At 44.6% G+C, this 15,293-nt stretch overlaps 1 protein-coding gene across 1 annotated transcript; it reads right to left on the reverse strand.

Annotated features, from left to right (window-relative positions):
* Positions 1-1,353: 1,353 nt before the first annotated feature.
* On the reverse strand, positions 1,354-13,706 carry LOC142387890 (lactoylglutathione lyase-like). The gene is made up of 6 exons (XM_075472680.1): positions 13,560-13,706; positions 10,720-10,802; positions 10,188-10,328; positions 3,127-3,194; positions 2,738-2,827; positions 1,354-1,744 (listed from the first exon to the last, which is right to left on the reverse strand). Exons 1-6 carry the CDS (start codon positions 13,626-13,628, stop codon positions 1,653-1,655), a joined length of 543 nt encoding a protein of 180 aa, XP_075328795.1. The 5' UTR covers positions 13,629-13,706; the 3' UTR covers positions 1,354-1,652.
* Positions 13,707-15,293: the final 1,587 nt, after the last annotated feature.

The following is a 15,293-nucleotide window of genomic DNA, read 5'->3' on the forward strand; positions in this document are numbered from 1 at the left end:
CTTCCTTATATTTCAACCTTTATGTCTTTCAATTATTTTCATATTTCAACACACATCAACTTACTTTTGTGTATATTTCTTCATTTTCTTCGTAGTTTTTAATAGATTTGTTCATGTAGCAGTCCTATCAAGTCCATACTTGATCAAATTGCATATAAACTATATGGAGTATAGTAACAAGATGACTTCAATGTCATAGGAATGTCGAAAAGAAAATGAAAAAGAAACGGCTTACAATAAGAGAATATTTGCTCACAGGGAATCGAGTGGAGTAATGCTGCAGCTGAACACATTCCCAGTTAGTAATCCAGCCTGCAGCTGTGTGAGCTGACCTGTGAGTCAGTTTCGTTTCGATGTTGGGATGTTATGACTGCTTGTTAGTCCAACAACTCAGCAGTACAGCTGTGGCTCACAGCGATGTCATCATGGGCAAAGTTAAGTGATCTCCAGGGTGCTTCATGAAAGCATAACTAATGTTCCAATTCATTTATAAGATAATGTGATACACGGGGTTCTGTAGGCGAGAGCTTTCATCTGCCTGACATCCACCAATTTAATGGTCAATGGTTTGATCCCAAGATCCCCGGTTTGTGCACGTCAACATATCCGTGAGCAAGATGCTGAAGCCCTCATTGCTTCTGCTTTGCTAATGGATATGTGTGTGTGAGTGTGTGTGAGACAGAGAAAAATGCTGTATGTACAGGAGAAGAATTGCTCTGTGTGAATGTGACTTGCACCATAAATCATGATTAGAGGTCAAAGATGGTATACATTCAGTCCATTTACCACTTACCCACCACTGAGTACAGGAATTTATCTTCATCTTGGTGACCCTGTAGCTCTTTAAACAGAGAAAAACTGAGACTCGGCATGCTATTTATCTCTTCTGCATCCAAACTGTAATTAGAAGCTGGTTCCCTTTAAGGAGTCCCACAATGTTTAAAATAACGGGAGTGGTGACCACGGTCCATAAGGTCACATGTACGGCAGGAGCTCCCTCAGTTTAACTGAGCCATTGCAGTTTGATTCAGAGCTCCTTCTAATATCAAACAGAGGATCTAAGTGCAAGCAGTGGACACCCTGGCAAAACTTAGCTTGCATTAATAATAATAACAACATGGAAGGATAGTGGCAAACTATCCACTTCAAAGTAGAAATATGTCACAGCAAACGTGTGCTATAATTAAAGCTAAAGGTGGTCCCACAAAATAATAGAACCCCACCCCCCAAAAAAAAAAAGAAAAAAAAAAAAGTTATACAGTGTATTAATGTACCCAAATAAGCTTTGCCGTTTCAGCATAGAACTACCTTTCAAAAACTAAAAGTTAAAAACACAATTCCATAGGCTTTAAATCGTGGCTTTCACATTTATTACACAGTAATACCACTTTGTTTCAGCATCACTGTTTGACAGACAACTACTATACAAAGTAGTTAGATAGCAATAACTCAATCTATTTGCTCAGCAAAATGTCCAATAATAGTCCAGACCACACCCGCCAACACACAGATTGCCACAAAGCGAGTGATCCTGTTCCATTTGTCCTCAGCTCTCCAGTTGCTCGCATGTTGCTCAATACCGTTGTGCTCTCCCAGTGAAGCCACAGCATGCCTGGCCTTACGCAACGCAGCAGGTAGGATGTGGTTAGTGTTTAAGAGGTGATGGACACCATATTGTTAGGACTCAGGATCTCAATCCAGTAACCATCAGGGTCCTGAATGAAGGCCAAGCCTTTCATCTTACCTGAGGGAAAAAAAAAAAAAAAAAGCTTTATGTAAAGAACTGATACTGTAAGACGAGAAATTCATTTCAAATGTAGGTGGGGGAGCTTAGACAGAGCGTTCTGTTATGTAGAGTCAGCACATATTATAAAAGGTCTATAGGGAGATACACAATGATATCTTTAAAATGTTTTTTCACAAAAAACAAACAAACAAAAAGGTGTAAAAGTACAATCTTTTAATCATCTGTTAGGACAGAGTTTAATAACGCGTGTGCAGTGTTGTAATGTTCACCCGAACGAAAGAGAAGCTGTAGAGACAGACATCGTTTACAGGATCATTTCCCAGCAGAGAATTTAGAATGTGTGCATTTTTTGTGCTTCACCAAGTCTGTGTGTAAATAACAACAGCAACAGATGACCAAGTCTATTACACATTTCCAGGGAGGGGGAACAAAAAGTAGCAGAGTTTTAATCAGAACGCTGAAAATCTGGACTTTAGTCTGCCAAATATGAGATTCAAGCTGAAAATATGGAAACTCTGAAGAATATCAAACTCAACCTTCAGTTCAGAGTAAATGCTCCAGAAAACTGGACTTCACGATCAGTTTATAATTTATTATATTTTATTTGATTTCACATCAACACTTTATTCGACATTGATGCATGAAAATACTGTCTTTGCAATATCCATCATAAACACTTTGTCATGATGGTGGGAGGAAGCCTGCCTTTTGTAAACCGACCACACCTGCTGAATCAACATCTTACCTTCCTCCATTATCTGGGACTGTGGGCGGGCTTCCAAGGAGAGGCTGAATACTCTCTCCCCCCTCCCCCCTTGTTTTAAAATGTACTCGCATATTCACAGCATGGAGCCTTGCATGTGTGAAATTTCAAAAGTGTAAGAATGAAGGGGGGAAAAAAAGGAGTGTGTCCATGACTGACTTCTATTTGCTAAAAACAAAAACAAACAAAAAACTGTCACGACTTCACATCAAGACCTCAGATCTTACCGTCATCTGGCTTCTTGACAAACGTGACTCCTTGCTCTTCGAACAGTTTGCAGGCTGCATAGACATCAGGAACTGCAATTCCAATGTGTCCTGTTTTAAGCAGGGATAGCTCAGTTTGAATACATACCGCAGATACCAATAACCAGTTTGCTCTAGTCAGCTTTCATCGTTACGTACCGACATGCACTGAGCTCAAAATACAAACACTTTGACCAGATTTGGTGGATATGAATATTAAAACAGAATGGGAGAAATGATAGTATTTGAGAAACGAATGTTGAAAATCACATTATGTTGCTGTAACTTAAATCGTTACAATCGTTTTTCTTACTGCCACCAACTTACACACCTGTCACCTTACCGTTTGTACAAATAGGAAACAATCTTACCAAAGCCACGTGGATCAGAGTTCCCATTGTGATAAGACTGACTCTCATCAGACTCCGAACCCCAGTTACTGAAAGACACAAGGGGGCAAAAGAGAATATACGTGAGGCAAGATGAGGAGCAGACAAACTGGGAAGGAGAGAAAGTCGACATCCACAGAAATCTGATGCGATGATTCCAAGCAGAGCTCCAGCTGATGAACAGCTCCTGAAGCTGACTGTACAAAGAGGAATGCTGCATAAGCTGATGAGGGCAAAGGACAATACTGCACATCCTCCACATGACACAGTGATGAAACAACTAAGTGTGTTTAGTCAGAGGCTCCTTCAGCTCAGCTGCAACACAGAAATATACAGGAGCAGCAATAATCCAAATAACGGAAATAAATACATTAAAGGGATAGTTCGCTCAACTCCCTGCTGGGGCCTTTCTGTGTGGAGTTTGCATGTTCTCCCCGTGTATGCGTGGGTTCTCTCCGGGTACTCCGGCTTCCTCCCACTGTCCAAAAACATGCATGTTAGGTTAATTGGTGTCTCTAAAATTGTCCTTAGGTGTGGTTGTTTGTCTCGTTTGTCTCTGTGTGGCCCTGTGATGGACTGGCGGCCTGTCCAGGGTGTACCCTGCCTCTCGCCCATTGATCGCTGGGATAGGCTCCAGCCCCCCGCGACCCGAATGACGGATTCAGCGGTATAGAAAATGGATGGATGGAAGGGATAGTTCGCCTCTTTTGACATGAAGCTGTATGACATCCCATATTAGCAATATTATTTGTTAAATTTGACCCTGCTGCGCCCTTCCGACAGGCTCACCACCTGTGGGAGGGGCCATGGGGGTCGGGTGCAGTGTGAGCTGGGCGGCAGCCGAAGGCAGGGACCTTGGCGGTCTGATCCTCGGCTACTGAAGCTGGCTCTTGGGACGTGGAACGTCACCTCTCTGCTGGGGAAGGAGCCTGAGCTGGTGCGCGAGGCTGAGCGGTTCCGGCTAGATATAGTCGGACTCACTTCGACGCATGGCTTGGGCTCCGGAACCAGCCTCCTCGAGAGGGGTTGTACTCTCTTCCACTCTGGAGTTGCCCGCAGTGAGAGGCGTAGAGCAGGTGTGGGCATACTTATTGCCCCCCGGCTGTGCGCCTGTACATTGAGGTTCACCCCGGTAGACGAGAGGGTAGCCTCCCTCCGCCTCAGGGTGGGGGGACGGGTCCTGACTGTTGTTTGTGCTTATGCACCGAACGGCAGTTCAGAGTACCCACCCTTTTTGGAGTCCCTGGAGGAGGCACTAGAGAGTGCTCCTCCAGGAGACTCCCTCGTCCTGCTGGGGGACTTCAATGCTCACGTGGGCAATGACAGTGAGACCTGGAGGGGCGTGATTGGGAGGAACGGCCCCCCCGATCTGAATCAGAGCGGTGTTTTGTTGTTGGACTTCTGTGCTCGTCACGGACTGTCCATAACGAACACCATGTTCAGGCATAAGGGTGTCCATATGTGCACTTGGCACCAGGACACCTTAGGCCGCAGCTCGATGATCGACTTATAGTTGTATCGTCGGACTTGCGGCCGTATGTCCTGGACACTCGGGTGAAGAGAGGGGCGGAGCTATCAACTGATCACCACCTGGTGGTGAGTTGGCTCCGCTGGTGGGGGAGGAAGCCGGTCAGACCTGGCAGGCCCAAACGTATTGTGAGGGTCTGTTGGGAACGGCTGGCGGAATCCCCTGTAAGGAGGAGTTTCAACTCCCACCTCCGGCAGAGCTTCAACCATGTCCCGGGTGTAGCGTTATTGGGCATTTATATATGCATCAAATATAAGGATTTATAAGACGTTCTCACTGTCTCAAATAAACCTTAAACCTCGAATTAAGGGCACCACCTTCCATTATTTTAACTTGCTTTAAGTTACAGTCAGGGAGGAAAACTGTTAAAATCTTACGATCCTGGTATGTTAAATTAATAATCAGTCTCATATCTCGCTACTTTCGTGAAAGTTCTCGTTTGGTTGGACAAACATTACGTAAAGAAAGCATACGACACAATCTGTGATTATAACATATATATAGATATATGAACTATTTATTAAAATGATATGACCAAAACATGAACCTTTAAAACAAACAGGAGATGCATTGAATATGGGTGATTATATAAAACACTTAGTGAATGGAAAATAAAATATGGGGAATGGGGAGATACTGGATGTATTCAAATAGTTTAGGTTGGCTGACTATTTGACGCTAAATACTGACATTTCGGATTAATTTATCATTCTGTGAAAGCCTCGAAACATCCATCAAACCCACTTTAAGGTGAAAACGGGTCGGTCTTACTGTGCTGAAGTTCTGCTTAGTCAGCTCGGAACACGGCAGCGGCCACGCGGGGTCCGAGGGGATTTCTCTTCCGCTCTCTGGGCCTTCCTGGTTGTGGTGGCTGACTTTAGCGGACTTCTCAGTTGCTTCTTTCACTGGGAAACGGGAACAATGGTGCCGAGGGCTGTGGTTAGATGATCGAATCTTCCGAGTGTCAGTGAGTCCGTTGCTTCTCTGATGAAGTGAACTTAAGTTCACAGAAGATTAATAAAAGGTTGCTTGGAGTTGGCTTTCTGGGTAGGAAAACTTCATTCTGTTCTTATCTTTGTTCGGGTCTTTCTTTCTCGTCTCCGGGGTCTCACTGGGATCTGGAGGGCTTCCTTCCGGTCGTCCTCTGCATCGCTCATCCTCACGTCCTTCCGCTCTCTCCTGAGATTATGGGAAAACTCCCAAACTCTGGTGAGCTCTTCTCTCCTTCTCAAATCATCTCCAAATCTCTCTGAGCAACTGTGATCTCTGTTCTGTTCTGAAACTCTGGGTTGAAACTCTTCTGGAACAAGAGCGTGTGTTTTTCGCGGGCTCCGGATTTTGACTCTCGGAGGCGGGGCGTGACGTAAGCTTACACTACTCTTTCAGCCAATGATATGCCTGAACTGTGGTGAATGTCTGCCTGTGTGTCTTTGTGTAAGACGATCTTAGTCATCATTTTATGTGGGGATTTCTGGATGAGACAAAGAAATTCTATTTCTCCATTACTCCGTCTCATAGAACATTTGTCTCGGTGATTCTGAAAACACTACATCTTGTTAAGATATGCAGATTAAAGATATAACATAGACTTGCAATATAAAGACATCAAAATAACACACAACGTAATTGATGATTATGACTTTCAAAATTCAGATGAATATCTATGAAATCGTGACATATGAATAGTGAATCACCTCTCCAACAGAAAGATTCTTTGTTCATTCGAGTTTATCCCAATTTATGGAGAGCGTCTGTTGCGAGTTCGACTCCCCAAAAACTTTCAAAAGGGTAGAAGGTTGTCGTAAATTAGGCAGTTTTCTGTCTCTCTTTCCTTTGTGGAAAGAAAATGAAGATCTGGTTTTTATCCACATACGTAAACATCCCCCACAGGAATGTTGGTTTTGTCAAAGTTTGAAAAACTCTTAATCCACACGGCACTGTGACTGCTACACGGGGGAGGTGGGGGACATTGAGCCCGAATGGGCCATGTTCCGTGCCTCCATTGTTGAGGCGGCCGACCGGAGCTGTGGCCGTAAGGTGGTCGGTGCCTGTCGTGGCGGCAATTCCCGAACCCGCTGGTGGACCCCAGTGGTGAGGGAGGCCGTCAAGCTGAAGAAGGAGTCCTATCGGGCCTTTTTGGCCAGTGGGACTCTGGAAGCAGCTGATGGGTACCGACAGGCCAAGCGGAACGCAGCCTCGGTGGTTGCTGAGGCAAAAACTCGGGCTTGGGAGGAGTTCGGGGAGGCCATGGAGAACGACTTCCAGACGGCCTCGAGGAGATTCTGGTCCACCATCCGGCGGCTCAGGGGGGGGAAGCGGTGCACCGTCAACACCGTGTATGGTGAGGGCGGGGCTCTGCTGACTTCAACTAGGGACGTCGTGAGTCGGTGGGGGGAATACTTCGAGGGCCTCCTCAATCCTACCGACACGCCTTCCGATGAGGAAGCAGAGTTGGGGAGCTCGGACGTGGGGCCTCCCATTTCTGGGGCTGAGGTTGCCGAGGTGGTCAAAAAACTCCTCGGTGGCAAGGCCCCGGGGGTGGATGAGGTCCGTCCTGAGTTCCTCAAAGCTCTGGATGTTGTGGGGCTGTCTTGGTTGACACGCCTCTGCAGCATCGCGTGGACATCGGGGGCAGTGCCTCTGGACTGGCAGATCGGGGTGGTGGTCCCCCCTCTTTAAAAAGGGGGACCGGAGGGTGTGTTCCAACTATAGGGGGATCACACTCCTCAGCCTCCCTGGTAAGGTCTTTTCGGGGGTACTGGAGAGGAGGATCCGCCGGATAGTCGAATCTCGGATTCAGGAGGTGCAGTGTGGTTTTCGTCCTGGCCGTGGAACAGTGGACCAGCTCTATACCCTCCGCAGGATCCTGGAGGGAGCATGGGAGTTCGCCCAACCGGTCTACATGTGTTTTGTGGACTTGGAGAAGGCGTTCGACCGTGTCCCTCGGGGACTCTTGTGGGGGGTGCTCCGGGAGTATGGAGTGCCGGACTCCTTGATATGGGCTGTTCGGTCTCTGTATGACCGGTGTCAGAGTTTGGTCCGCATTGCCGGCAGTAAGTCGGACATGTTTCCTGTGAGGGTTGGACTCCGTCAGGGCTGCCCTTTGTCACCGATTCTGTTCATAATTTTTATGGACAGAATTTCTAGGTGCAGCCAGTGCGTTGAGGGGGTCCGGTTTGGCGACCTCAGAATCGGGTCTCTGCTTTTTGCGGACGATGTGGTTCTGTTGGCGTCGTCAGGCCGTGACCTTCAGCTCTCACTGGAGCGGTTCGCAGCCGAGTGTGATGCGGCTGGGATGAGAATCAGCACCTCCAAGTCTGAGACCAAGTCTTCGGCCGGAAAAGGGTGGAATGCTCTCTCCGGGTCGGGAATGAGATCCTTCCCCAAGTATCTCGGGGTCTTGTTCACGAGTGAGGGACGAATGGAACAGGAGCTTGACAGGCGGATCGGTGCGGCGTCTGCAGTGATGCGGGCTCTGCACCGGCCCGTCGTGGTGAAGAAGGAGCTGAGCCAGAAGGCGAAGCTCTCGATTTACCGGTCAATCTATGTTCCTACCCTCACCTATGGTCACGAGCTGTGGGTAGTGACCGAAAGAACGAGATCGCGAATACAAGCGGCTGAAATGAGTTTCCTCCGCAGGGTGTCTGGGCTCTCCCTTAGAGATAGGGTGAGAAGCTCGGTCATCCGGGAGGGGCTCGGAGTAGAACCGCTGCTCCTCCGCATCGAGAGGAGTCAGATGAGGTGGCTCGGGCATCTGGTGAGAATGCCTCCTGGACGCCTCCCCGGTGAGGTGTTCCGGGCCCGTCCCACTGGGAGGAGGCCCCGGGGAAGACCCAGGACACGTTGGAGAGACAATGTCTCTCGGCTGGCCTGGGAACGCCTCGGGGTCCCCCAAGAAGAGCTGGAGGAAGTGGCCGGGGACAGGGACGTCTGGGTCTCTTTGCTTAAGCTGCTGCCCCCGCGACCCGATCCCCGGACCAGCGGAAGATAATGAATGGATGGATGGATGGATGGATGGATGGACTTACCCCCTGCTGCGTCCTGTGAACCGAGTTCCAGCCTCGTTTTGGCGTTGACGAAGGTAGTCCGGCTAGTTGGCTGGGGCCACAAAAACAAAGTGTTTTGCTTCTCAAAACAATATGCGTTAAAAGAGTGATACATTTGCATCACAAAATTGTTCTCCAGGAAAAAGTCAGACCTCACAATCGCTTGGCGTAGGGCTGAACGATCTATCGTTTTCGACCGAAAATCGCGATCTCAGACAACACGATTTTGCGATCGTCAAAGCTGCAGTTTTTTTTGGTGCATCATTATTTTTTTTTTTTTTTTTGAAAAGCTGCCGTCGGCAGGTTTTCAAAATTCCGAGTCTAAAGTCGGAAAATTCGAACTGATACAACTTTCAGGTCCCTCTCCAACCTCTAACAAGCTCCGAATCGCCCCCCCAAACCCCTCCCCCTCTGTGGACGAGGTTGTGCACGTGAGTTCACACCAGTGTGAGCGCACACAAGCTGGGGCAGACTCACGCTCAGCAGCGTGTGCACAAGCTGTGATTGACAGGTAGGATTCCTCCACCCTAACTTGATTGGTTAAAAACAGCCGGGAGCGCTCGGTTTTTGCAAGCATGATTACAGGCTTCAGAGGGAGCTACAGATTTCGTTATTTTTCCTAAACAGCCTATTTAATATTCTACTTCCAGAATCCCATGACAGTTCAAGCTAATATGACTAAAAAAAAGTTGCCGACCGCAGCTATTTTTTGGGGCTTTTTATGCCTTTAATGTTAGGACAGTTTGAGAGAGACAGGAAGCAGGGGGCAGAGAGAGGGGAAAGACATGCAGCACAGGGCCGCCCGGTGCGGGAGTCGAACCGGGGCCAGCCGCATTGAATTAATTTACACTGAAACTTGATTTAAAGAAAATAAATCGTGGTTGAAATCGAAATCTCTGCCAGAAAAATCGCAATTTCAATTTTTTCTTAAAATCGTTCAGCCCTAGCTTGGCGCCATTTTCTCTCCCTTCGTATCACTGCGTGCTGTGTAGACCATGCAGACCGAGCAGTCCCCTGCTTCTGAGCAGCAAACACTGTAACAGGCGCGGCTATCGGCAGGTGGCTGCACGCATTGATATGAAGGTAGAGAGAAAATAACGCCAAGCGATTGTACGGTCTGATTGTACTGTCTGGATAAACGATTTTGTGATGCAAATGTATCACTCTTTTGAACGCATATTATTTTGAGAAGCAAAACGCTTTATTTTTGTGGCCCCAGCCAACTAGCCGGACTACCTTTGTCAACGCCGAAACAAGGCCGGAACTCGGCTCACAGGACGCAGCGGGGGGTAAGTCAAATATAATAAATGATATTGCTAATATGGGATGTCAAACAGCTTCATGTCAAAAGAGGCGAACTATCCCTTTAACAAATTTTCTAAAATGTTTTGTGGCCCTTACAAACAGCATATAACGTTCCCTAAAAGCATTAAATCCACCACCACTTCATGAACAACATTAGCTCTTACTGTGTCAGCTCAATGGTGGCTCTCCTTGAAAAGGTCCAGGCCGTCTTTTCCTTCACATCTGCAGGGATTTCCTTCTTGTCCTCGTAGCCCAAGAAGAAGAGGGTGAAACGCATGGAGGGGAAGTCAATCTTTTGCAGGAGCCTGCAAGATATCGCACACCAGAGCGAAAAGCTTTTCACAAAGACGGTTTTATGTGGAGAAACACATCGCAGACTTGTCCTGCCACCCCCGTCTTCATTACTGGGTGTTTGGGCATTTCGTGACGCTTTATTTTTTGTCATTTCCACTTTCATATGGAGTCAAATTCACCTCATTGTCGATCACTAGTCCAAACATCTCCTGTTTGCAGTTTAACAACTAATCCAACTCCTGAGATGTGTTTTCAAGAAAAAAAAAAACATTTCTTATTGTTCTTGCCATTCTGCTCTTCACACATATTTCACTGAACCCTCCACACATACTCCAGGTTTGCTCAAACTAAGTGTCTCAAACCAGCCCTGTTGACTGAACGGGCGCACACATCAACACTCACGTCATGCCGAGGATTCTGGTGTAGAAATCCAGGGATTTAGTTGGATCTTTCACCCTTAGCATAGTTTGCTGCATCATGAAATCCTACAACACAAAAACACAATGACACAAACACAACTTTCAGGTAGCAGAAACACAATTTTGGATGCGCTCCACCACATAGGTGTTATGGAGGAGCTCAGCTCTGAGCTGAGCTGCTTGGCTACAGAGCTTGTGGGTTAGTCTGACACAATCAGTGGCATTCCATCATGCAGTACAGTAGACAGTGATGCAATAAATTCACAAACAAGTACAAAAATTCATTGGTCTATGGACTGATTATGCTCTGATTCATACTGGCTGTGTGTGACAACCCAAGATAATAATAATAATAATAATAATAATAAAAAAAAATTATAATAATTTTTTAAAAAGGGATGACACAGGACGGGATTCTTTTAATTACTTTGACTTATTTCTTTGGAAACAGTTTAAGACTAAGATATTCCATAATTTCGCTCATCAGTTTAATTTTTTTTTACTAAAGTACATCCATTGTAGTATTTATGCCCGCAACATCGATGAAAGTCTGAGTCTTTCAGGAGCAAAGATGGACAGTAGATCTTTAGTTTGTCAACAAATGTGTCATGGAAAAAAAATAAAAATAAAAATCATGGAACAAAACATTGTTCCTCAAATAAAGATTGGAAAGGATTTCTTTAATTCTCCCTCTACGGCGCAGCATATCATTAAACATTTCAAGCAATCTTGAGAAAATAACAGCGTGTAAAGGTCAGAGAGCAAACCTACGCAGGATGGCACCGCATCACGAACAGTCATCAATGGCTGATACAACCATATGAACAAGGGGATAACTGTGGGAAATCTTTTTGTGGCACAACAATACAGGGCTGCATTCACAAATGCCACTTTAAACTTTACGGTGCCAAAAAGAAGCCTCATGGCAACCGTATCCAGAGGCTGCGGCAACCTCCCCGTGCTCAGAGGCATCTGGGATGGACCATCACACAGGCGAAGGGTCAAGATCTTTTTTGGAAGAAAATTATGCTGTTGTGGACCATAGTCAAAAATCACCAGCTAGAGAGCTACAAGTTTAAAAGCCAGGCTCTGTGATGGTGGGTAAGTCATCTTCCACTCCCTGCTGCTATGCTTTTATTTTATGTAAAGCACTTTGAATTGTTTGTACAAGAAATGTGCTATATAAATAAATTTGATCTACACTTTTGTGATGGCAGCATTAATGCAGGAAAGCTCACTGAGAAACATATGCTTCCTTCCAGGGACCTCTGGGTATTTCTCTGCACATAATACACAGGCGTGGCGGCAGAAGAAGGCGCTACAGCTACTGGACTCGCCCGTCTACAATCCTGACCCGTCCCTGCGAGAGAATTTCTGAGAATCCTGAAACAAAACAATGCAACAAAACAATCCCAACTGTTGCCTTAAAACGTGCAACAAAGTGGTAAAAGCTTTACTGTGCCAGCTTTTTTTTTGGAATGCGTCACAAGCCTGAAATGCACGTTAACAAATTTAATGAAGTTAAGCTAAACGCGGTGCGTTACACTCTTGTGTTTGAAAGCCTCATCTTGCAGATTAGACATAACTCCATTTAGCTCCGATTGCAGGACATTAAGCAAAGCAGATGAAAACCTGTTCCTCGGCACTCAGTCGCTAAAAAAGGGATTTTCAGCTGAGCTGCACCTCTGTGCAACCGAACACACACAGCACAGTACGACCACACTGAACACATCGGGCCTGTTTGGATTTAGTCAGTTTTACACGCCATGCCAAGCTGCTACTTCAAAGTCAAAGTGTGAAATTCCATAAAAGACTGTTGCTCGTGTGCTGCAGATGACAGTAATACAGAGACATCAACTTGGAGTAAAAGTTGCGTCCAGATTGGATTACCAAAACAAACTAAACATCGCTCCCATCCTGAAAACTTATCCGAAGCGCACAAAACCTCTTCTCTGAAAGCGTGTGGGTTTGACACAGGGGTGTTATCTATGTGGTTGGTGGCTGTTCCTCTTTCCTGTGTCCTTCCTCATACACTGTCAAGAAAAAAGAAAAAAAAGAAAAAAATCCAAAGAGACATTTTATTTTATCTACATGTAGCACCCACAGCAGTTTGGCCGTTAAGTTCTGCTGTACCAATGAAGCAAATCAAGTGGAGAAAAGAAAAGTGTTGCTAAAGACTTGGCCAAGGGAATTAGTCCAATGTCATGAGGCCTGTTCGGGTTAATTAATCTTACTCTGGCAGGCTGAAGCTCACACCACAATTTAGACCTGCCACGGTCCAGAACCTTTGCAGGTGTGACCTCATTCTTTAAATTCCTAAGTTTGAACCTCAAGAGGAAGTGTTTGTAAGAAAGAGCAAACATCCACCGAAAGAGAGGGTAATCCTCGTTTATTTGTGTTTATTTCTTCATGTATTAACTGATTTGATCAATTCAAAAGGAGCAGCTCATTCGCGGCGCGCGGACGTGCTCTACGCACGCCCTGATAAATGACGTTTAAGCTCTGCAACAAGTTTGGAGTGAATTCAACGCCACGCGAGAGCAAAAAGGTTTGGCTACGAAGTTAGCTCGTAGCAACATGGACCAAGACACCAAAGTTTGTTTTGCTAACAGAAACGTGCATATGTCAACAACAGTCATGTCTAAAGAAATGGAACGTCGCCAACGACAATAAACCGCAAATTGTGTGGCAACGCGTCCGATAATGGACGGACGCAAATAGCAGGTTAACAACTCTGGGATTCATTGGCCTGTTAAGTTTGGCGGCTTGTCAATGTCTGGTTTAAGTTTAGTCAAACTTAAAATGAGACTACAATCCTCCTACCTTTGTTATAGGGTCTCCATTTTTACAAGATGCTGCCGCTGCTTCGTCTGAAAGACCTTTGTCGCTCATTTTTACAAAGACGACTTTAAAGGCTGGACTGCAGCTCCGTGGGTCTGACAGACACTCGGGTATGAAGAGAGGAGGAATTCAGCGGAGGGAGTTTTAAAGGAGAGAACTTCCGGTGTCAGATTTCAAAACAAAAGACACACTTGATCGTTTACAATGGTGAAAACCAAATCACAAACCCCACACTACTAACAAAGGTATGATTGATTTCACGGTTTATTTTAAAGAGAATTTTCGAGAGGCGTCTGGCTGCAGACCTGCACTGTCAGGACCATAGACATAGAACATGTCTATGGTCAGGACCCTTAAGCCCGATTTATGCCCTACGGAACCGGACGAAATTCGTCTGTCCGGTCCATACGTTGCTCCCGGAGCTTCTGTTTATGCCTCCGTCCGTATTGCGCACATCCCTATGAAATCCTCTAGAGGGCGGTATTATATATTGAGTCATTGTCGGCCGCGGGTTTGAGAAACATGGCGTCAATTGAGGAAGTTGCAGTCATACAAATGTATATACCCCCTGACCATCTCACAAATCCTCTCCTCCATTACCTGGCATTTTTAAATCTTAAAATGTTTTAATCTCCTACTCTTCTTTCTTCTTCTTCCTCCATAACTTCCGGAGCCAACACGCTCCTGACTCTCTACTGCCCCCACGAATTCCTCTGGTATTGCTCCGTTTCTATACACATATATATATACATATATGTATATATATACATATATATATATATATATATATATATATATGTATATATATATGTATATGTATATATATGTATATATACACATATATATATACATATATGTATATATACACATATATATATACATATATATATATATATATATACATATATATACATATACATATATATATACATATATATATATATATATATACATATATATATACATATATATATATATATATATATACATATATATACACATATATATATATATATATATATACATATATATATATATATATATATACATATATATACATATATATATATACATATACATATATATATACATATACATATATATACATATACATATATATATATATATATATATATATATATATATATATATATATATATATATATAAAAGAGCAGTGCGATAAAGTCAAAATGAAATGATAATGAAATAGCAGTGACTTACTCTATAGTACACAATAAAATGTACAGTATAGGCCTATGGCATCTTGTGAGATGTTGGCTTATGAATATGAGCCTAAGAGAAAATGTGTGCAGGGACCAAACAAAAGTTTACAATACAAATAAAAACAATAGACCGGGAATTGATAGATTTTATGTCGTACTGTTAACTAATTAATTCATTTGTGAGGACCTCTTGAAAAATATAGCGTTTAAAATCGTTTAAAAATACGTGCTTCCGATACACACGCTTTTATTTTGAAAGGCTTCGAATCAACTTCCGGTCCTCACAGTGCACTTCCGGTCCTCACAGTCTAGGTGACGGTCTGCAACAGGGTCCTGACAGTGCAGTTCTGCAGCCAGACACTCTTGGAGAATTTTCAGACACGAGTGAGTAAAAATGACCAGCAGTAAAGAAATAATCATGTCGGCATGAATGAATTTGAACGGTAATGGTATTGTTCCTCCAAAGTAGATTAATAGAGTATCAATAAGGTT

This window comes from Odontesthes bonariensis, chromosome 1, assembly GCF_027942865.1.
Source record: "Odontesthes bonariensis isolate fOdoBon6 chromosome 1, fOdoBon6.hap1, whole genome shotgun sequence".
NCBI lineage: Eukaryota > Metazoa > Chordata > Actinopteri > Atheriniformes > Atherinopsidae > Odontesthes > Odontesthes bonariensis.

Excerpts from the sequence above, each read along its gene's own strand:
- LOC142387890 (XM_075472680.1), bottom strand. The coding sequence starts at position 13,628 with ATGAGCGACAAAGGTCTTTCAGACGAAGCAGCGGCAGCATCTTGTAAA. Across the intron at positions 10,803-13,559 it reads ATGGAGACCCTATAACAAAG|GATTTCATGATGCAGCAAAC; the intron begins GTAGGAGGATTG and ends TTTGTGTTGTAG. Across the intron at positions 1,745-2,737 it reads TGTCAAGAAGCCAGATGACG|GTAAGATGAAAGGCTTGGCC; the intron begins GTAAGATCTGAG and ends TTTTTCCCTCAG.